The 17,743-nt window shown below is 35.3% G+C and overlaps 1 protein-coding gene and 1 long non-coding RNA gene across 6 annotated transcripts; both read left to right on the forward strand.

Annotated features, from left to right (window-relative positions):
- The first annotated feature begins 2,641 nt into the window (after positions 1–2,641).
- sbm (sobremesa) lies at positions 2,642–17,291 on the forward strand. Of its 5 annotated transcripts, XM_069054320.1 has the most exons (12): positions 2,664–2,765; positions 6,528–6,575; positions 14,045–14,314; positions 14,366–14,467; positions 14,754–14,996; positions 15,048–15,173; positions 15,235–15,379; positions 15,438–15,463; positions 15,518–15,762; positions 15,814–15,963; positions 16,014–16,182; positions 16,236–17,291. In XM_069054320.1, exons 1-12 carry the CDS (start codon positions 2,723–2,725, stop codon positions 16,298–16,300), a joined length of 1,632 nt encoding a protein of 543 aa, XP_068910421.1. In that variant the 5' UTR covers positions 2,664–2,722; the 3' UTR covers positions 16,301–17,291. The 5 variants fall into 5 exon arrangements, with proteins under 5 accessions (XP_068910419.1, XP_068910421.1, XP_068910417.1 ...); XM_069054316.1 differs by having other exon boundaries at positions 15,438–15,762; XM_069054318.1 differs by lacking the exon at positions 6,528–6,575 and having other exon boundaries at positions 2,642–2,765; positions 15,438–15,762.
- LOC138135569 (uncharacterized) lies at positions 6,582–7,121 on the forward strand. Its single transcript, XR_011161014.1, has 2 exons — positions 6,582–6,880; positions 6,936–7,121. It is a non-coding gene; the product is annotated as an uncharacterized lncRNA (long non-coding RNA).
- Positions 17,292–17,743: the final 452 nt, after the last annotated feature.

A 17,743-nucleotide genomic window follows, 5' to 3' on the forward strand; every position in this document is an offset into this window, starting at 1 on the left:
TTTACGAGTATGTAAATAAGTTTAAAACAAATACCTAGCCTTAAACCAGAACTGAACCTGACTGACAAAATCGTAATTTTTATTTGAAGAACAAAATTTGTTTATCTTTACGGTTTTGAGTGAATCAAAAATTTTCTAATTACATATAATCTAACACAAAAATACTTCTTAAAACAAATAAATTAAGACCTAATTAAGGGTTTAACTATCTTTTAAAAATACATACAGGCTGATTCACGTAGCCCGTTCATTAGAAACTTTTTGATTTCCCAAAATCATATTAATATGAAAATTGGTAGTTGACTATAATCGACTACTCTAAGTTCAAATGAAATATTTTCAAAATGGCGGCACTTCCGGAAAGTCCGGAAATCGATGCCATGTTTGTTTTTTTAAATAGAAAGACCCCATTTTGACTTCACATTTCGATTCTACGTTAACTTTTGAGTTTAGTACGTCTTTTTGTCATTACTTATCTGTCATCGTTTTTGACCTATGTTATCTTTTTTGCAAAAAAGTGAGGTTGCAGGGCTTCATTAAAAAAATTATAATTCCTGAACCATCAGAAATAAATAATTTATTTTTACTTTACTGACTTTCCAGAGATTTGGCCGCGATTTTGCGCTATTAACGACAATTGTTTTATTTGAATTTTTATTCAAAAATAACATTGCAATAAAAATTAGATAGCAACAAAACAATAAAAAAATAAGCAAATTAACAAAAAAATATTTTAATGTAAATGATTTCATTGAAAATATTCTTTTGTTAATTTGCTTATTTTTTTATTATTTCGTTTGTATCTACTGTTTATTGCATGCGATTTTTGAATAAAAATTCAAATAAAACAATTGTTTGGTAAAAAAAAAGAATATTTTACTCAAAAAATCGAAACCGCTGGGAATAGGCATACACAATGTTAATAAAAGTAGGCTTAGAATGAAATTTTACATTTATATCTAGTGTCACAAATGGAGGTTACCATTTAAAAAAATTAAGTTTTTTACATTTTTTGATTAGCAATTTTGAAAAATTTCAGTAGACGTATGAAACATAAAAAAAATTCACTAATGGCGGAAAAGATCAGCCAGGTCTTTAGGAATTCAACTAAAAAAAAATCAATTATTTATTTCCGATGGTTCAAGAGTTATAAATTTGTTAATGAAGCCCTGCAACCTCGCTTTTTTGCAAAAAAAGATGAGATAGGTTAAAAAAGATGACAAATAAGTGTTGACAAAAAGACGTTCTAAACTCAAAATTTAACATATAATCGAAATGTGAAGTCAAAATGAGGCCTTTCCATTTAAAAAAATAAAGATGGCGTCGATTTCCAGTATTTCCGGAATTACCACCATTTTGAAAATATTTCATTTGAACTTGGAGTAGTCGATTATAGTCAACTACTAATTTTCATATTAATATGATTTGGGGAAATCAGAAAGTTTCTAAGGAAGGGGCTACGTGAATCAGCCTGTATATGCACGTACACAAAAAAAATATATCTAACTAAAAATATTTGACATTAATTTTTTATTTGTGTAATCCACCTTGTTTTTATAACATTATCCTGAAACGTTTGAACGATGATAGCAATTTATCAAAAATAAGCTTATCACAATATAATTCGTTTTTGTTACCTAATTAATACAATGTCTACAATTCACGGAAAACATTATATACTCACAACTTGTTGCCTCATTACGTAGGCATATGACGTAAAAGTAGCAACTATACATAAATTAAAATAAAGTAAAATATGTAAACAATTGTTACCACTAAATTTACTTGTGTGATTAATGCTAAAGAGTAGTTCTTTGAAGAAGAACTATAATTGAAAGTAATGTTGTGAAAGCTTTCAATTGAGCTAAATTATAATTAATATGTGGAAGTCGTCTTGCATAACATCATTGTACTTGATTAAGAACTTTAGTCCCACATGATCGAATTATTTTATGCTTTAGAAGGCTATGAATCTTTTTTTATTTATGTTGGCAATAATTAGTAAGGGTACTTAATAATATAACCTATACAATTTTGCCAGAAACGCTTAACTTTTACAGAATATGTAATACTGCTCAAAAACTACTACCGAAATGATATAAAATTGGAAAATAAAAAACGGTCGTATTTCCTTACTGCCACGCATAGAAGAATGTTTGTATTTATTAAAATGGCATTGCTAATATAACCTCAAACTGTCAGATTTAAAATACCGATGTCACTTTTACTGCCAACATAAATTTTAAAAAATCACAGCCTTCTAGAGTTCTAGAATCTAGACTTCTAGAGGATAAAAGTATTGGATCATATTGTTGAAACTGAGACTAATCGTGGTTTCTTTTAACTTCTGCCGGAGTTTCTGGAACTACTAACCAGTAAAAGTTGGTAAAAAGAATTGAACGCGCCTTTTGCGGTTGTCTTTTCCCGTTTGGGACCAACACTACCTCACGTCATATTTGCTTAACTCGACTACAGCACTCTGCAATTGTTGCAGTTTGAGGTTACAGAAACCACTTCGCATGTGAGATTTCCACGAATCTGTCTATCGCAGACCACAACCAAATTTCCCACGAGGGGATCTACATCGACGGAGCTTCGTCAGCGTCGCGGCGCTCCCGCCTCCAAGCGCAGGCTTATAACTGTCGACCACGCCACTTCAGTCAGTGAGTGACATGGTATCATCGGCACTGCTTCGTACCCAAAACTATCCGCGTGGAGAGACATGTATAACGATGAATATTCACACAGCAAGCAGAATATTTGTGGTAAGACATAAAAGAGGGGAGGCTCGTTTTTAACTGAACCCCGAGTGAAAGGAGAAGCGAAAAAGGTAGAATGAAAGATGGAAGTCTTGACATGTGGGGGGTGGTCGGCCGGCACGTTAGTATTTTCAGGATACACTTTTAAAAGTGTATCAAATCGTCTGATAGTTTATCAAAATGATCCCTTCACTTGAAATAGTGGAACAACGACTAGGGTCAGTGAACAACTGCTCTACTGAATATTCAAATGCGATCATTTAGTTTGTTTGTCAATTTTTTTAAGCGAACGGGGTCACTAAGGGATTATAATAGAAATAGCGTGATCGTGCAATAACAATTAATCTATTTGCAATTTTCTTAAGTGGACAAAAACTGGGTGAATTGAAATTTTATGGTCACATGAAATTTCTTAAACTTAGTTTTGTTAATTGATCTGAGGTCTTTTACCTCGTAACATTTTTATTATTGATTAACCATTTGGATTATTAACACTTTAACGGGTCCACATCATCAATAAAACATTAACAATATCTAATCGTCTTGGTGTAAACGAATTGAAATAAAATTCTCATTCCGAAACGAATGATCAAATTAGCAATTTGCTTTGTTTTGATGCAATATACGAGTATGAATTTTCTTTAAAAACTGACTTATCTATACAAAGTATCGATGAGCGATTATTTCAAGAAAAAGTAATCACTCAATCTGTGCTTTGTTTGATAAGAAGAATAATAAGGCGGGAATTCAGACGTTGTCACGTGGAGAAAATGAATTAGCCAAAAACATTTTTTCCTTTGTTCAGATTTGCAATTTTTGAACGTGAACCGCGTCACGTTTGTTTAATTAATTCCTACTCATTCAGGGTCAAAATTAAAATGTGTTTCAATCAAGCCATTTTGTAGGTTAGAATAGTTTAAAAGTAAAGGTTTCTAATTCTGATAAACAGTTAAAAAAATTATTGTACAGTTAGAGTAGTTAGACACACGGAATTTCGGGCATCACTGTCAATATACTGTCAAAAAATGTAAAATAGGCTTTACATTATTAACCTCAATTTTACCGATTACGACGATTTTGATTGACATGCGATTGACGTGAACAGAAAATAAATTTCAAAATTTGACTTTTGAATGTCACGTTGACAATAAAGAGTGATTTAGAGTGCAATTTTTTGAAGTAACAGGAAATTCCGTGTCCCTAACTGTACCTATCTTATGTAGAAAACAACAACACACATTAACATTTTGGCACACGTCACTATTAAAAAATGTTTTTTTTAATTATTGATTTATCAGAAATAGTCTATTCTATTTTCCCCAGAATGATGATAATGTTGTAGATAATCGCAGAATGTATAAAAAAACTAGTAAATTACAGCTGGTTGCAAAAAAAACGGGAACTGTCAGTATAACATTGACACATTTTTGCAATTTTTCCATAGTGTGAAACCTTCTTACGAGAGATAGGTTAGATTTAACGTCAAAATTCAATGACATTTTTAAAAATCACTTGATAGGTATTGTCAAGTAGACAATTAATTGACAAATCGACAAAACCAAATTTACATTAGGAAAATTTTCATTTCCCGATTTTTTTGAAACCAGCTGTAGATCCCTTTTGTTTGAAAACATCAAGTAGAAGTCACACCCGACGAAAGTAAAGGTGTAAAAATTGCACAATCTGTGACATCTTTTTTCGTGTCGAGTTTTGGAAGCGACAATTTTTCTAAACATTACATTTCCCATTTCGTTTTGTACCAACAACATTTTAAAAGTCGCAACAACTGTTGTTTGCAAACAGAAACATTACTAGCTGGACGCATAATTATTATTAATGTGTGTAGTTAAACAACTCGTTTAAAATAAGAATTAATCCTCGTTAATTTGGCAATTTTCGGTCGGATTAAATTACAAATTTACGTTTGCGAATCCAGTCTTTCTCTTCGGGGAAATATGCGGTTAAGTAAACACTAAATAAATTATTTTAGTGCACTGCGGCTAAATACGTATGTTGATGTGCAGTCCCACCGTCGATTGAACTTTCAAAAACGCGTTACTTCGCCTTTCGACTATTAAATTCGTCATTAATTCTGAAATAGTAATCCTGGATGTTCCTGACGTTTTCAGGCGCCACTTGAACACCTCCCATAAAAACCCGACAACAGACTAACTCCTAACAATTCAAATTAACGCCTCTTTAACATTTTAATTATTATTAATAATGACAACGATGCGATCGAAGATGACTTATTTTGTCCTTCGCGACACTCGGACGGTCACGTACGTACATTACATAATTCGGAATATGTAAAATTCAATGTAAATTTGTTCGTTTAGTTAGTCACCAGATAATCGTGGTTTTAAATTTATCCAATAAACGCGGAATAATTTAAAACCGTATTTAATCTCCTTCCAGTCCGTTCGCTTCTGGGATGACTTTCATTTGCCCTCGAGAACTCTGTTGACAAATGTAATTCGGTTCGAATAATTCGGTTTACTGCATTTTTTCCAGGCAATCAGTCGGAGATTAAATATCGGAAATAATTGAAAACTGGTCGTGAAAATCTGTTTGTTTCGGCAACGATAAGCTGTGACGCAATTTGATGATAATTTACGTTTAAAAGAGTCGAAATAAACAAATTTACCCCGTTTTTGGGGGCGTCAAGGTCGCTTGAAGGGTGACCTATCCCCGCACGAATCCTTTCAAGAATTTGCCAAATAACAAGGGATGGGACAGCGCCATTGACATAATGAATTTAATAAGGGTCGAATGTTTTCCCGTCAAACTGCAACTAGCGCTCTAGCGAGAAAACCGTAGTGAAGGGAATTTCAAATTCGATTCCTTCAGTACTGTTTGTTTTAATCAGTTTCTTGTTGTCCTGTCACGGTTTATGGGGCAATATTTTGACGGTCGTTATAATAAAACTCGATTGAGCTTCTGATGGAGCGCGCCAGAGCCGAGAGCTTAATTTTCAGTTGCGCAACTTGAGCAGCCTTTCAGGGATTTAGCATCCCGTCTAGATCGATTCGGTGGGGAACGAGTGGTCAGGTATTTTTAGTGAAAGTGTGACGTCACCGATCGCCGATAACTCAATCGATGGCGATTTTCCAAAACCGTTTTGTTTTCCACGTTTCCGTGCAAGCAAACGAAGCGCGACTAATAATAATATAACGACCAGAGCATGTGAATGTGTAAATTTGGGATTGCGCCCACCGGATTTGATTCGTGCAGGTCGGTATTCACTCGCCGTTTGGCGGGAGAAGCCGCCGCCGCCATTGGCTCCGGCCTGAAACTGAATCGAATCGATTTCAGGAGTTTCAGGACACGCCGCTTCCCACGCTTTTCGCTTGGCGTACGCGCCAATGTACATGCAACGGCATATTTTGCGCTGCCTGGGAGGATTTCTGGGGATTTTTGGGTGATAATAACGCTAATTAATCGTCACGCATCGTTTTACCGAGAACTAATCCGGCACATGATCAGCTGTGACGTGTTGGATGCTGCACAAATTTGTTTTTTCGCGAACGTGCAAACATTAGCCCGGGTCGATTGGTATAATGCAAATACCGGAAAGCATGTGACCGCGTGGGTGGTAAATCCAGCTAAAGTCACATGATGCTCCTGGACAAAATATTTTCAAAGATATGTTAATAAATGAATCATTCCGAAAACGGAGTGTAGACGTTTTGCAGACGAGCTCTTTGTTTAACAGACAATCAATCGTTTTAACAGTTACTGCAACAGTTATCAAATCCGTGTTTTCAGATTTATGTGGTATTACCGGTCTAATACAAAGCTTCACGTCCCCGTACAGTGAGTACTTAATGCCATTCGAGGGTGCTTTGTGTTCAGTTTTCCCCTTTGGCAATCAGTTGTGTGTTTTACTATATCTTGTTATTTGCTCAGGTCTCTTGTACTTTTTTGTGTTTCTTAATCTTGTGTGAGTTACTCCTTTTTTAGTGTTTTTCTTTAAAATAGCTTGTTAAAAAATTTAAAATAAATTTCATACTATGACTGAAATTTATCCGCTAAAGATGAAGAGTCTACGCAGATACGAAAGATTTATTTAGCAAATAACTCAGTCGAATGATGCAAAATCTTGTAAATGTTTTTACAAAGTGATTGGAAAGCGCAAACTTTTCTAATTTGTAAAATTATAAATCATTGTTGTAGGGTATGCAATTATATATTATTTTTAATAACTGCAATGGCTCCAGAAATTATAACTACACCCCAAATGTTGGTAATTAAATGAAAAAAATTAATGACTTGTACATATACTGCTTATCATAGAAAATGCAACACCCGGAAGAAATGAAGATATCTTAATCAAATTTGGTTTACGTAATTATATTTAAATGAAGAAAAAATAAAAATTTCCAAAGAAAAGCTTCGTATACTATATTGAAGTCATTATTTCACTAATCTCTATAACCACCCCATGAAACAATACATTCACGAACGCGTATATGGATGCTTCGAATAAGCGTTCTTCTTGTGCTACAGATTTGTTAGTTCTTTGCCCATATCTCAACCATGTTCAATTTTCAAAAAGTCCAGAGACCTGGACGACCAAAGGAGATCATCAATTGAGATTTTTGTAAAAGTTCTTTAGTAACATAAGCAATGAGTGAACGCGGGTTATCCTGTTGAAAACAAACTACTCCTTTCCATTTCAAAGGAGAAATTTTGTCTTCTGTGTTTGCAAGGATTATCATGCATGTCCAAGCAAAAATGAGATTCATCACTGAATACCACATTTCATTGTTGGTCCCACTGGATCTGTTCGTTGCACCGTTACACTCTTCGACATCGACGATTTGCTCTTAGAGCTATATTTGCCTTGAGTTAAATGCATCCTGAAAGAATGGAGCACAAAATTTTTTATTCTGGGTTAAACAGATGGCATAGAAGAGCCTCTGGAGCTTCATACTAGAACTAGACACCTCTTGTAGAGATAACTCTGTATTTTAGAGCCAACAGTCAGATGGTTGCCTTGACGTTCTGTGGTCCTTCTGACAATTGTTATTCTTCTACTGCGTTAGTGTCTACCTTCATTTAGCCAAACTTAACAACATTTCGTCATCGTTGAAGGATTTCAGCTGGTCTTTCTTGCCACTTCTTTTAATTTCTTTTCAGTTTTCAAATTCAGTTAAGTGTCTAAAGTGATTGCGTCTTCCCACACGAGACAATATGATGTTTGACAACTGCTGTCAACACAAGGAAATTGATTTTGTTGTGTGAAGCAGAAAAACAGCAATAAAGAAGTTGCAGATAAATTAAGATAAAAAACTAATAAAAACCATTACAATACATCGAAACTTTTTGAAATTTTACTCGCTTGATATTTATTCATCTACAATTATGAAGTCTAATTGAAATATTTCGTTCCTTCTGGGTGTTGCACTTTCAATGATAATTAAGTATTATGTACGTGCAGTTAATAACTATAGTATGTCAATATTCGTTGAGCTGAAAGATAAAACTTAAAGTTTTAAGAATTGGCCAAAATTTGAGAAGACTTTTTAGGCTAATTACTTTTTGTTTAGTTTAATTTTTTAAATCTTTGTTTAATTTGTTTAATCAAATTAAAATTAAACTTATAATTCCTGGACGCACGTTTTATCACACATAAGTGACAAAACAGTTACGAAAAAGTAAATAATTTTTAACTGTTGTGTTAGCAGCATTGTTAGTAATCAAATTGCTAATTTTCCAGATTTATATGGTGCTACCGGTGTAAACCAAAGCTACAGGTTGATACACCTAGAGTGAGTAGTTGAGACGGGTGATTTTTGTTCAGTTTTACTTTCCACTTGTGCATCTTTTAGCACATCTACCTAACCAGATTTTCTCCTTTATTTTTCCTTTACTTCTGTATTAATTTTGTGGTGTTCCTGCTATCACAGTGTAATTAAATCAGTGACTAAACTAGTGAAATGTCTATGTAAAATTTTTAAATCCTCTCAAACGTCTGAAGTAGACATTCAATTTTGCCAATAAATTAAATAACATCCAAACGAGTTTATTGTATAAGTCCAAATAAAGTCAGCAACTTCCTTGAAACGTGAAATTTAAATATTTACGAAAATATGAAGGTATAGGTAATTTGCTTCCTTCAACAACGCTATCCTGTTGGTGGGCCCAATTAAGTCCAATGGGAACTCTAACCTGCTGTCACAGATTCCATCAGAGTATCATAAGAGTGTGGGCTGTATACAGCGCTTGTGGTTAAACGATAAACTAGGCGACTTGCCAGAATTTCATTTAGTTTTTTTCAGTTTTATTATACTTGGCCGAAATGTAACTTTTGATAAATTTTACTTATCGCAATAAAAACATTGCAAAACAACTTGAACTTATTGTATTAAGAAGTGCGAACTAAAAATATTGGTTGGCTGTTTATAGAAAATATTAATATTTATTTGCGATCAGTGAAATGAATGAGTCAATTTACTGCATCAATATTTTCGCGGTCATATTCAGTGATATTTGTACGTTTTACCATTTATTCATAGCAATGATTTACTATGTATAAGAAACTGGAACAGCTAAATTAATGTGCTTACTTATACCTACCATTAATTACCGTTACAATTATACTATAAAATTTACAACATAAAATTGATTGCGTCACTTTGTTTATTTAAAGTAAGTACAATTTATTTATTTTATGGTGCATTCTATCCAAATCATTTTAAAAACAACAATAGGTTCATACATGTTTCGCCAATAAATATGAATTTTGTTGGCAAGATTAGTGTACCTAAGCGTACTAAAATTAACTTTCATAGTAACATGCATTAGGACCGTGTTTATTAAAATTTGAAATAAAACTACATGTTAAAAAAGCTGGTCGCATATAATCCTCGCATTGTGTTAATTAAAATAATTATTCCATTATTATTACTTAGTCCAACATATTTGATATAAACAATACGACGCTTCCGACCATGTGCAATAATATTTACATCAACAATATTGTTACATACAATGTTATGATGATATTTTCATTATGTATCTAATATCTACACTATTTTTAAAATGCAAGAAATATTGAGTAAAATTACAAAATAAGCCAACAAAACTATTTCTGAAGCTAGGTAGTAGAAAAATAAGGAGAAGCTTCGGTTACGTCTGGGCTTTCGTCCTTTAGATCTCTTGTTTCAGTAAGGGCAACAGACAGGACTCGCAGCGGGAATTGAAATGTTTAAACATTTCTCAACATCTGAAAAACACTTAAAAATTTATATTCAGCTTTTCTAAATTTAAAGTGATAAATACGTAGAAAGTCTATAAATAGAAAATAAATTATTAGGTACTTATCATTTCATTAATGAATTGGAAAATAGAATTTAATTTAATCTGTGGCTCGGGATGCATATCGCCGGTAATGATATAATACTGTCATAAAATAATTGATAACGTCTTGGTGGTAATCCTTTGTCATGATTAAGCTCCGATTTGAAATCCATCTAATCTGAATTTAATAATCAAATGCACGTGGTTGATGGTTGCATAACCACCGGACTTTGCGAAATGGTCTTGTCAAAAAACACATGCCGTTTTGCAAATCTGAAATTGTTTAATGTGCCAGGGCCACGTGTAAGAAAACAACAAACCCAAACCTATTTAGAAAATAGTTCACGAATTGTTTACTTTAGAGAGACTGACATTAAAGTTGTAATTTTATCCTGAAGCTCCTGATTCAAGCCGAAATGTCATGTCAACACTAATAGAAAAAAATTCTTTACTAGAACATTGATTTTAGTTCCCATTTAGCTTTAGCGAGTACATTTCACGTTGAGCGTTGTCCTGAAAATATAGTGCCGCACGGAGGTCCTTTATTTTAATTATTTGTCAATTTTTACTACTTATTTTTTTCTAAATGTATTTTTAACTGCATACGCTGTTATAATTCTCTAAATTATACTTAGTTGAAAGGTCTACAAAACTTCCAGGGGATTTTTTTCCTTTGACTCCTCTTGATTTATGCAGTTTTTTGTTTTTCTACTATTGACCTTCAACTCGTAGATTTGGCAGGATATCTCTGCCTGTGCTGTTAGAAATATAAATTTTTTACAATCCTACAATGTTTATTTTCCTATTTCTTTTGCAACAGGCTTGAATTTTAAATTTACATTTTTTACAATTGATTTCAAATTCCAGCTAAACTTTTTTAGCACCTTATGTCGTCTAAATTTACACAAGAAACACGAATCATTCCTCTAAATGTCGGATTTATATCAGATACTTTAGTAAAAAGCAATTCAAGAATGGTATTCGTCTTCGCTGCACGCAAAATAAAATGCCAAATAAATGCCAATCTTTCCGCCACTCTCGAGCTCCGATGTAACCGCCATCACATATTAAACTTCCACTTCCCATTCCTATTATTGTTCCCTGGTGTACGTGATTTTGGTCAAACAACAATAATTTTGCAATAATTTACGGCCGAATTACGACTATGATGCCACAGGAAGGTCGCATTGTTTTATTTTTAATACTATTCACGTGGTCATTTATTCCTGCGGCTATTTTAATTTAGGCGCCGCTGTTTGCACAGACCTGAAAATTCAGAAACAACGCTGCAAACAAATAGTCTCCACGAAAAATGAAGCTTATTACACGGACTCAAACGCCAACTTAATTTATTTCGTAATATTTCATCCAAATGAAATAAACAAGTTGTTTGCAAAAGTCGAGCTTTCCAGCTTTGTTCGTGCTACACCTGGAAATCAGTCAAGGAACACGCACGTCTCGCATAAATTCATATAAATTATGAATCGGTCCTGGTTTTGTCAATTGGCAAGTGTGCCAGACGCCACGCAACGTGCTTTGTCATCCGATGTCAGTAGTAGCCGACGTAAAATGTGTTGATGTTACTCGGTTTGGCGTTGCTTTGTCACTACCAAACAATTTGTCGTCTGCCAACATGCAGGAATAGTTTAATTCATAAATAAAAATTACAGTTAACAAGTCAAGGCGCTAATGTATCTATTAAAAACATCAACAAAATTCGCATGACTGTTGGCGGAGTGGTTGGCATGCCTCTTGGATCACTGACAGTGGCTCAGTTAGTGAAAAGTGCTTGAGCTGGTGAGTTGGATAGATAATGTTAGATACCATCAAGGAAATCCTGGACTGCAGGTTTATAAAGACTTTTAAACAGTCTTCTCAAGCAACACAAAGTACACCAGGTATATTTTTGCTGCTTCTGTATAACTTTCGGTTTTACGGGAAATAATCTTGAACACTTTCCAGGTGTTATATAACTCCAAAAATTTTAGGAAAGTAAGTTTAAATTAAAATGGATATTAAACTTACACCACACACTTAACAAAAACTAACAAGTCTAATGTCAGAGACAGCACGCTTGTGCAAATACCCTTTGTGTTCATTTAACTCTTAGTACTTCACAGTAATTAAGATTGTTAATTAAAACAACTTAATCCTGTTTTGATCCTTGTGGAATCTACAAGGATAACACAATCGCAGCCCTGGACCACCGAAGAAAACTATTTTTACTGTGCGACATTTTTGGCACGGCTCGTGAACCTCGCCGTGAAAAAAAGATTATTCTTAAACCTAAGACCTATCAACACATATTTTATCGTTATTTTCATTTTATTCTCTTTTTAAAATAACCCCACGATAATTCGCAGTTTTTTCCCTTACTCGTTTCAAGCAATCTCAAAATATATTTTTTTAAAATCTGGCAGGTGTGGAACCTTACGGAATATTTTTAGCAAGTTAACTAAAAAAGAATTAGGGTAGAGTACGACCTAAAATTGACTTACATTAACGAAACGTGTTAGATCTAGAACAACATGGAACAGGTGTGTGGCTAATTATTTATTCAAAGAGATAATAAAGGACACTTAAATTAGGTGTTTCAATAAAAGCGGACTAGAACGTTTGTTTAATACAAAGGTAACGGTAAGGTAATACATTAGTGTTTCAAATAGATTTTCTGATTGCTTCAGTTATGTATAAATTTGAAGCGGGGGGTGCTTCTGTTTTGAAATATTTAAAATAAAAATAAATCTAAATTAAGCGGTCAAGAACTGTCATCACAACACACACACATTAAGTGCAATTTAAAGATGCAGTTTTTACTGAACAAGTGGCCTTGAAACAATCAAGTCAATCAATAATTCAATGAAATCGTTCGACAAACTGTTTTTACTAGTCCATTAAAAAAAATACAAACCGTATAATCTAGATTGTAGAATATCAAAGCTGGTATTTTTCTTTGGTGACGTCGTAGACTGTCGAAGTAGCAATTTCAATTAAAATCTATCGAACAAACCAATTTATTTCATGTAAGTTTATTCAATCAAAGGCTTCAGATTAATGAATATTAACACGGACTATTAAAAATAGCATCGACTCGGTTGTTGAAGAATAATCAAGGATTATTCTATAGATAAGAGAAAATTTCCAGTCAATAATTCCATTGCTGACGACCGGAAATGTGCAACTTCAATGGTGCAACAAAGAGTGCAAGTTTTCAACGAAATGGACGCAACATTTGATAAGATTTGTCACCGAAAATGAAGATGTTATCATTTGAGATTTTTTATTAGTTAAAGTTAAAATGGAAACGATTTGTATCTGTATGTGGTGTAAGTTTTTCGATCAGTATTTAATCAACCACAGAAATAAATAAGTATCATTTGATGTTGCATGGGTGAAAAAAAAAGAAATGGTAAATTGCGAAGGTAAGAAATATATTCGTGTCTTAACAGTAATGGAAGAGTGCGAAAGATTTTTTATAACAGGACCAGGAGGTCTTTTCCGAGACGTTATCCTGTTTTTCGTCGTAAAACTGGATAGATCTAAATTGAGGTAACAGATCGTGGGTCAGCGGAAAATATGGAAATGGGATTTTCGAACTTCCTCATAAAATAAATTATTCAACAACAACAGATCTATTTGTATTCCGCCATCGATGTATTTTCCGGCGTTCCTTCTCCCCAATTTTCACAAACCGCCTCGTAACAAAATTAATTATTATATCAACCCGTCCGATCTACTGACATTGATAACTTAATACTCGGGTTAAAATAGACATGCTTTTGAACTGCACTCGATAATAATTGATGAATTAAATTTGGACGTTTTCGATTTTTTTATCAAATCTCTACTTAAGAAGGTATTTGGATAAGCTCCGTATAAATGCGCTTTCGCTTGCTTCTCCCACGACCACTCGAGACATCCTCGACGAGAAATCGCAGCTCTGGCAACATTCGCCGTTTCAATGTTGGTCTCACTTTCAGGAAACAACAATGCGTCCCCAAAAGATGGTGTTCAGTGGCGTGGGAACAGGACCAGCAACGGCCAGTGCAACGGAACAGGCTGCGGCCTCCGGTTCAGCGGGCTCGCCGCCGACGGTGAAGGCGGCGGCGGCTTCAACGGCTCTGAAGAGTCAGCCGCAGCAGGGCCGGACCAGCTGGAGGGGCCGGGCTCAATTGAGAATGACACTATTCACCTCAAGAGACGGGTGGGACTCGTCAGTGGGGTGGCTTTAATTGTCGGGACTATGATAGGTGAGTTGTGCGAAATTGGGCAATTTGTTCTTGAGAGTGTGTCAAAAATAGGTTCCGGAATTTTCGTTTCCCCGTCGGGTCTGTTGGAGAGAACCGGATCAATCGGGATGAGCTTTATTATATGGATGTCGTGTGGGTTGTTATCCCTATTAGGTGAGTCCAAAAATTCATTTCCGACTTGTGGTACTAACAAACATGCCAAGTCTACCCGCCACAAACTTTGTAAACTGAAATTTGTATCTTACACCTGACAGATGAAAGTTTACAGAGTAAGTAAGTAACTTATTTTCGTCTTAAATTCTTCCAATTTATACAAGTGACGACGTCTTGACGTCAATTTAGCACATGACACACCTACACGGTTTTGGAATGATCCTTTAAGTACCGATATTTCGTTCCGATATTTTCCCCCACTTGAGACATCGTTGGCCATTTGCAGGCGCTCTGTCTTATGCCGAATTGGGCACCATGAACACATCATCTGGGGCGGAATATGCCTACTTTATGGACGCTTTTGGAGCACCACCGGCTTTCCTATTTTCCTGGGCTAGCACCCTGGTTTTGAAACCCTCGCAGATGGCGATCATCTGTCTAAGTTTTGGAAAATATGCCGTGGAAGCGTTTGTGACCGAATGCGAACCTCCGGAAATCGTCGTGAAAATGGTGGCCCTTCTGGCTGTCGGTAAATTCTTTCCACCTTCGATAAACCAGATTTGACACACATTCTTTTTAGTCGTGATTCTATACGTAAACTGCTACAGTGTCAACTTGGCCACGAGCGTCCAAAACGTCTTCACGGCTGCCAAGTTGGTCGCAGTACTGATCGTCATAGCCGGAGGAACTTACAAAATGTTTGAAGGTACGTATACCTTCAGTTAGTGATGTCGAAACCAGTACCCGCTTGTTTGTTTTTTTCGAAGGTAATACTCAACACCTGCGGGAGCCCTTCAGAGGGACGCAGTACTCCGTGGGCAACATCGCCACGGCCTTTTACACGGGCCTATGGGCATACGACGGGTGGAACAACCTGAATTACGTGACGGAAGAAATAAAGAACCCTTCACGGTAATAACCCCATAATCTCGACAAAATCAATTGATCAGAGGGTTGACACTGATTTCAGCAACTTGCCGCGAAGCATAATTATTGGTATTCCTTTGGTAACAATCTGTTACGCTTTGATCAACGTGTCATACTTAACAGTGATGTCGCCGATGGAGATGATCACTAGCGAAGCAGTCGCTGTCACTTTTGGCAACAGACTGTTAGGCGCTATGGCCTGGTTGATGCCCCTTTCTGTCACCATTTCGACCTTCGGGTCGGCTAATGGTACTCTGTTCGCTGCTGGTCGGCTGTGCTTTGCTGCGAGCCGCGAAGGACATCTTTTGGATATCCTGTCCTACGTCCACATTCGCAGATACACACCTGCTCCCGGCTTAATTTTCCACGTGAGTGTTGTTCGCTTCTCGCACGATATAAATTTCATTTGTGGTTCTCAGTCTTTAATAGCGGCCGCCATGGTGCTGTACGGTACCATCGACTCGCTGATAGATTTCTTCAGCTTCACTGCGTGGATATTTTACGGAGGTGCGATGGTGGCTCTGATTGTGATGCGATACACTAAGCCGAACTATCCTAGGCCCTACAAGGTACCAAAATCCCGTAAATGATGTTCGTTCCATACAATTTTCAATTTCAGGTGCCAATTATCATTCCTTATGTGGTATTAGTGATCTCTTTCTACCTGATAATAGGTCCCATAGTAGACAAGCCTACCATTGAGTACCTGTATGCAGCCATGTTCATATTGGGAGGGATGATTTTCTATGTCCCATTCGTACATTACAAATTGCGAATACCCTTCATGGGTGAGTGATCAAAACGCTTTGTCGCTGTTCGTTTCTCAATTTATTTTTCGTAGACGGCGTGACTGTCTTCTTGCAGATGATATTCGAAGTGGCACCGACATCTACAATGTTGGAGTAAACTGGAGGAAGCTCAAATCAAATTTATATATTTGTAGCTGGTAGTTGGTCATGGTTACAGGGAACGCTGTGGGTTTCATCTATACAACATTATTTTTGTCAAGGCTTTTGTGACTCTCAAAAATGTGTAGATGGAACTAGAAAATTATATATAAATGTGAAATATAGAGGTAAATTGCACGGATCATTCCCAACCATCGGATATTTCATGGGGTGCAACGTGGATATCCACAATCGTTTTATTCGTTCAAATAAAATTAGTGTGAAGCAATAATCTATAGAGTGAATAGCACTTACTCGTACCTACAAGTAGACGAAGATAAGTGTCAAATTTATCTAACTGTGTAGCTGTTAACGCCGAAGCAATGTTTTTTGAAGAGATTTCGTTAATCTTTTTCGCTAATTTTATTTGAATTTGATATTTTTGCATTTTATATAAAGTATACATTTATTACAAAAAGTCTGACTTTTTTATGAAATTATTTTTATATAGTAAAACTTCCTGTAACCATGATATCAAACAATATTAAAACTATATAGATTGACATGTTTACGGTAAAAATATGGTCCTATCATTCCTTACCTAAACATTGTTAATGTATTTTAGACAACTACTGTATTTTTGTTTTCTACATATTTTTATTTTACATTTTAGTTTATTATTAAAAGATTCGAATCCTAAACGAGAGTATTATTCTTATTACTGCAAGAAAATGACAGAGATTTTATTTTTCTGACATTTTTTGCTATGTACAAAATGTACCTGCGTAATAGTGTTGTACGATATAATATTAATATTTTCTTTATATATTTATTAACATATCTCCAAATGCTCTCATACGAATCTTGAATGACATCGAGTTACTACTGCAAAAATTGTTGTTTTTATTATTTGATAATGGTTTTTGTATAAAATTTAGAAGAGTACATTGTTGCCAAATGTAAAGCATATAATGTTGTGCAATATAAAATAAATATTATATTGTAATAAATACTCGAGTACTTATTTGCAATCGTTAACGTCATTTTGGAGTTGCGGAGATGCTAATAAAACAAGGCTAAAAAACAGATCTCTTGAAATTGTCAAAGAATCACTCAAGATCGTAAATTGTTACCGGAAAATTAACAAATATTTCTCATGATAACAAACACTTTGTTAATATAGCTCAGGGTCCGTTTGCCTTTTTGGAAAGTCCGGACCCGTTGTCTTTTTGAAAGGTCCGGGCCCGTTGTCGATATTTGGAAGCTCCGGGCCCGTTTTCGATATTTGGAAAGTCCGGGCTCGTTGTCTTTTGGAAGGTCAGGGCCTCTTGTCTGTTTGGAAAGTTGAGGTCCGTTGTCGATTTTTGGAAGGTCTGGGCCCGTTGTCTTTTTGGAAAGCCGGGGCCCGTTGTCGATTTTTGGAAGGTCCGGACCCGTTATCGATTCTTGGAAGGTCTGGGAT

This window comes from Tenebrio molitor, chromosome 7, assembly GCF_963966145.1.
Source record: "Tenebrio molitor chromosome 7, icTenMoli1.1, whole genome shotgun sequence".
NCBI lineage: Eukaryota > Metazoa > Arthropoda > Insecta > Coleoptera > Tenebrionidae > Tenebrio > Tenebrio molitor.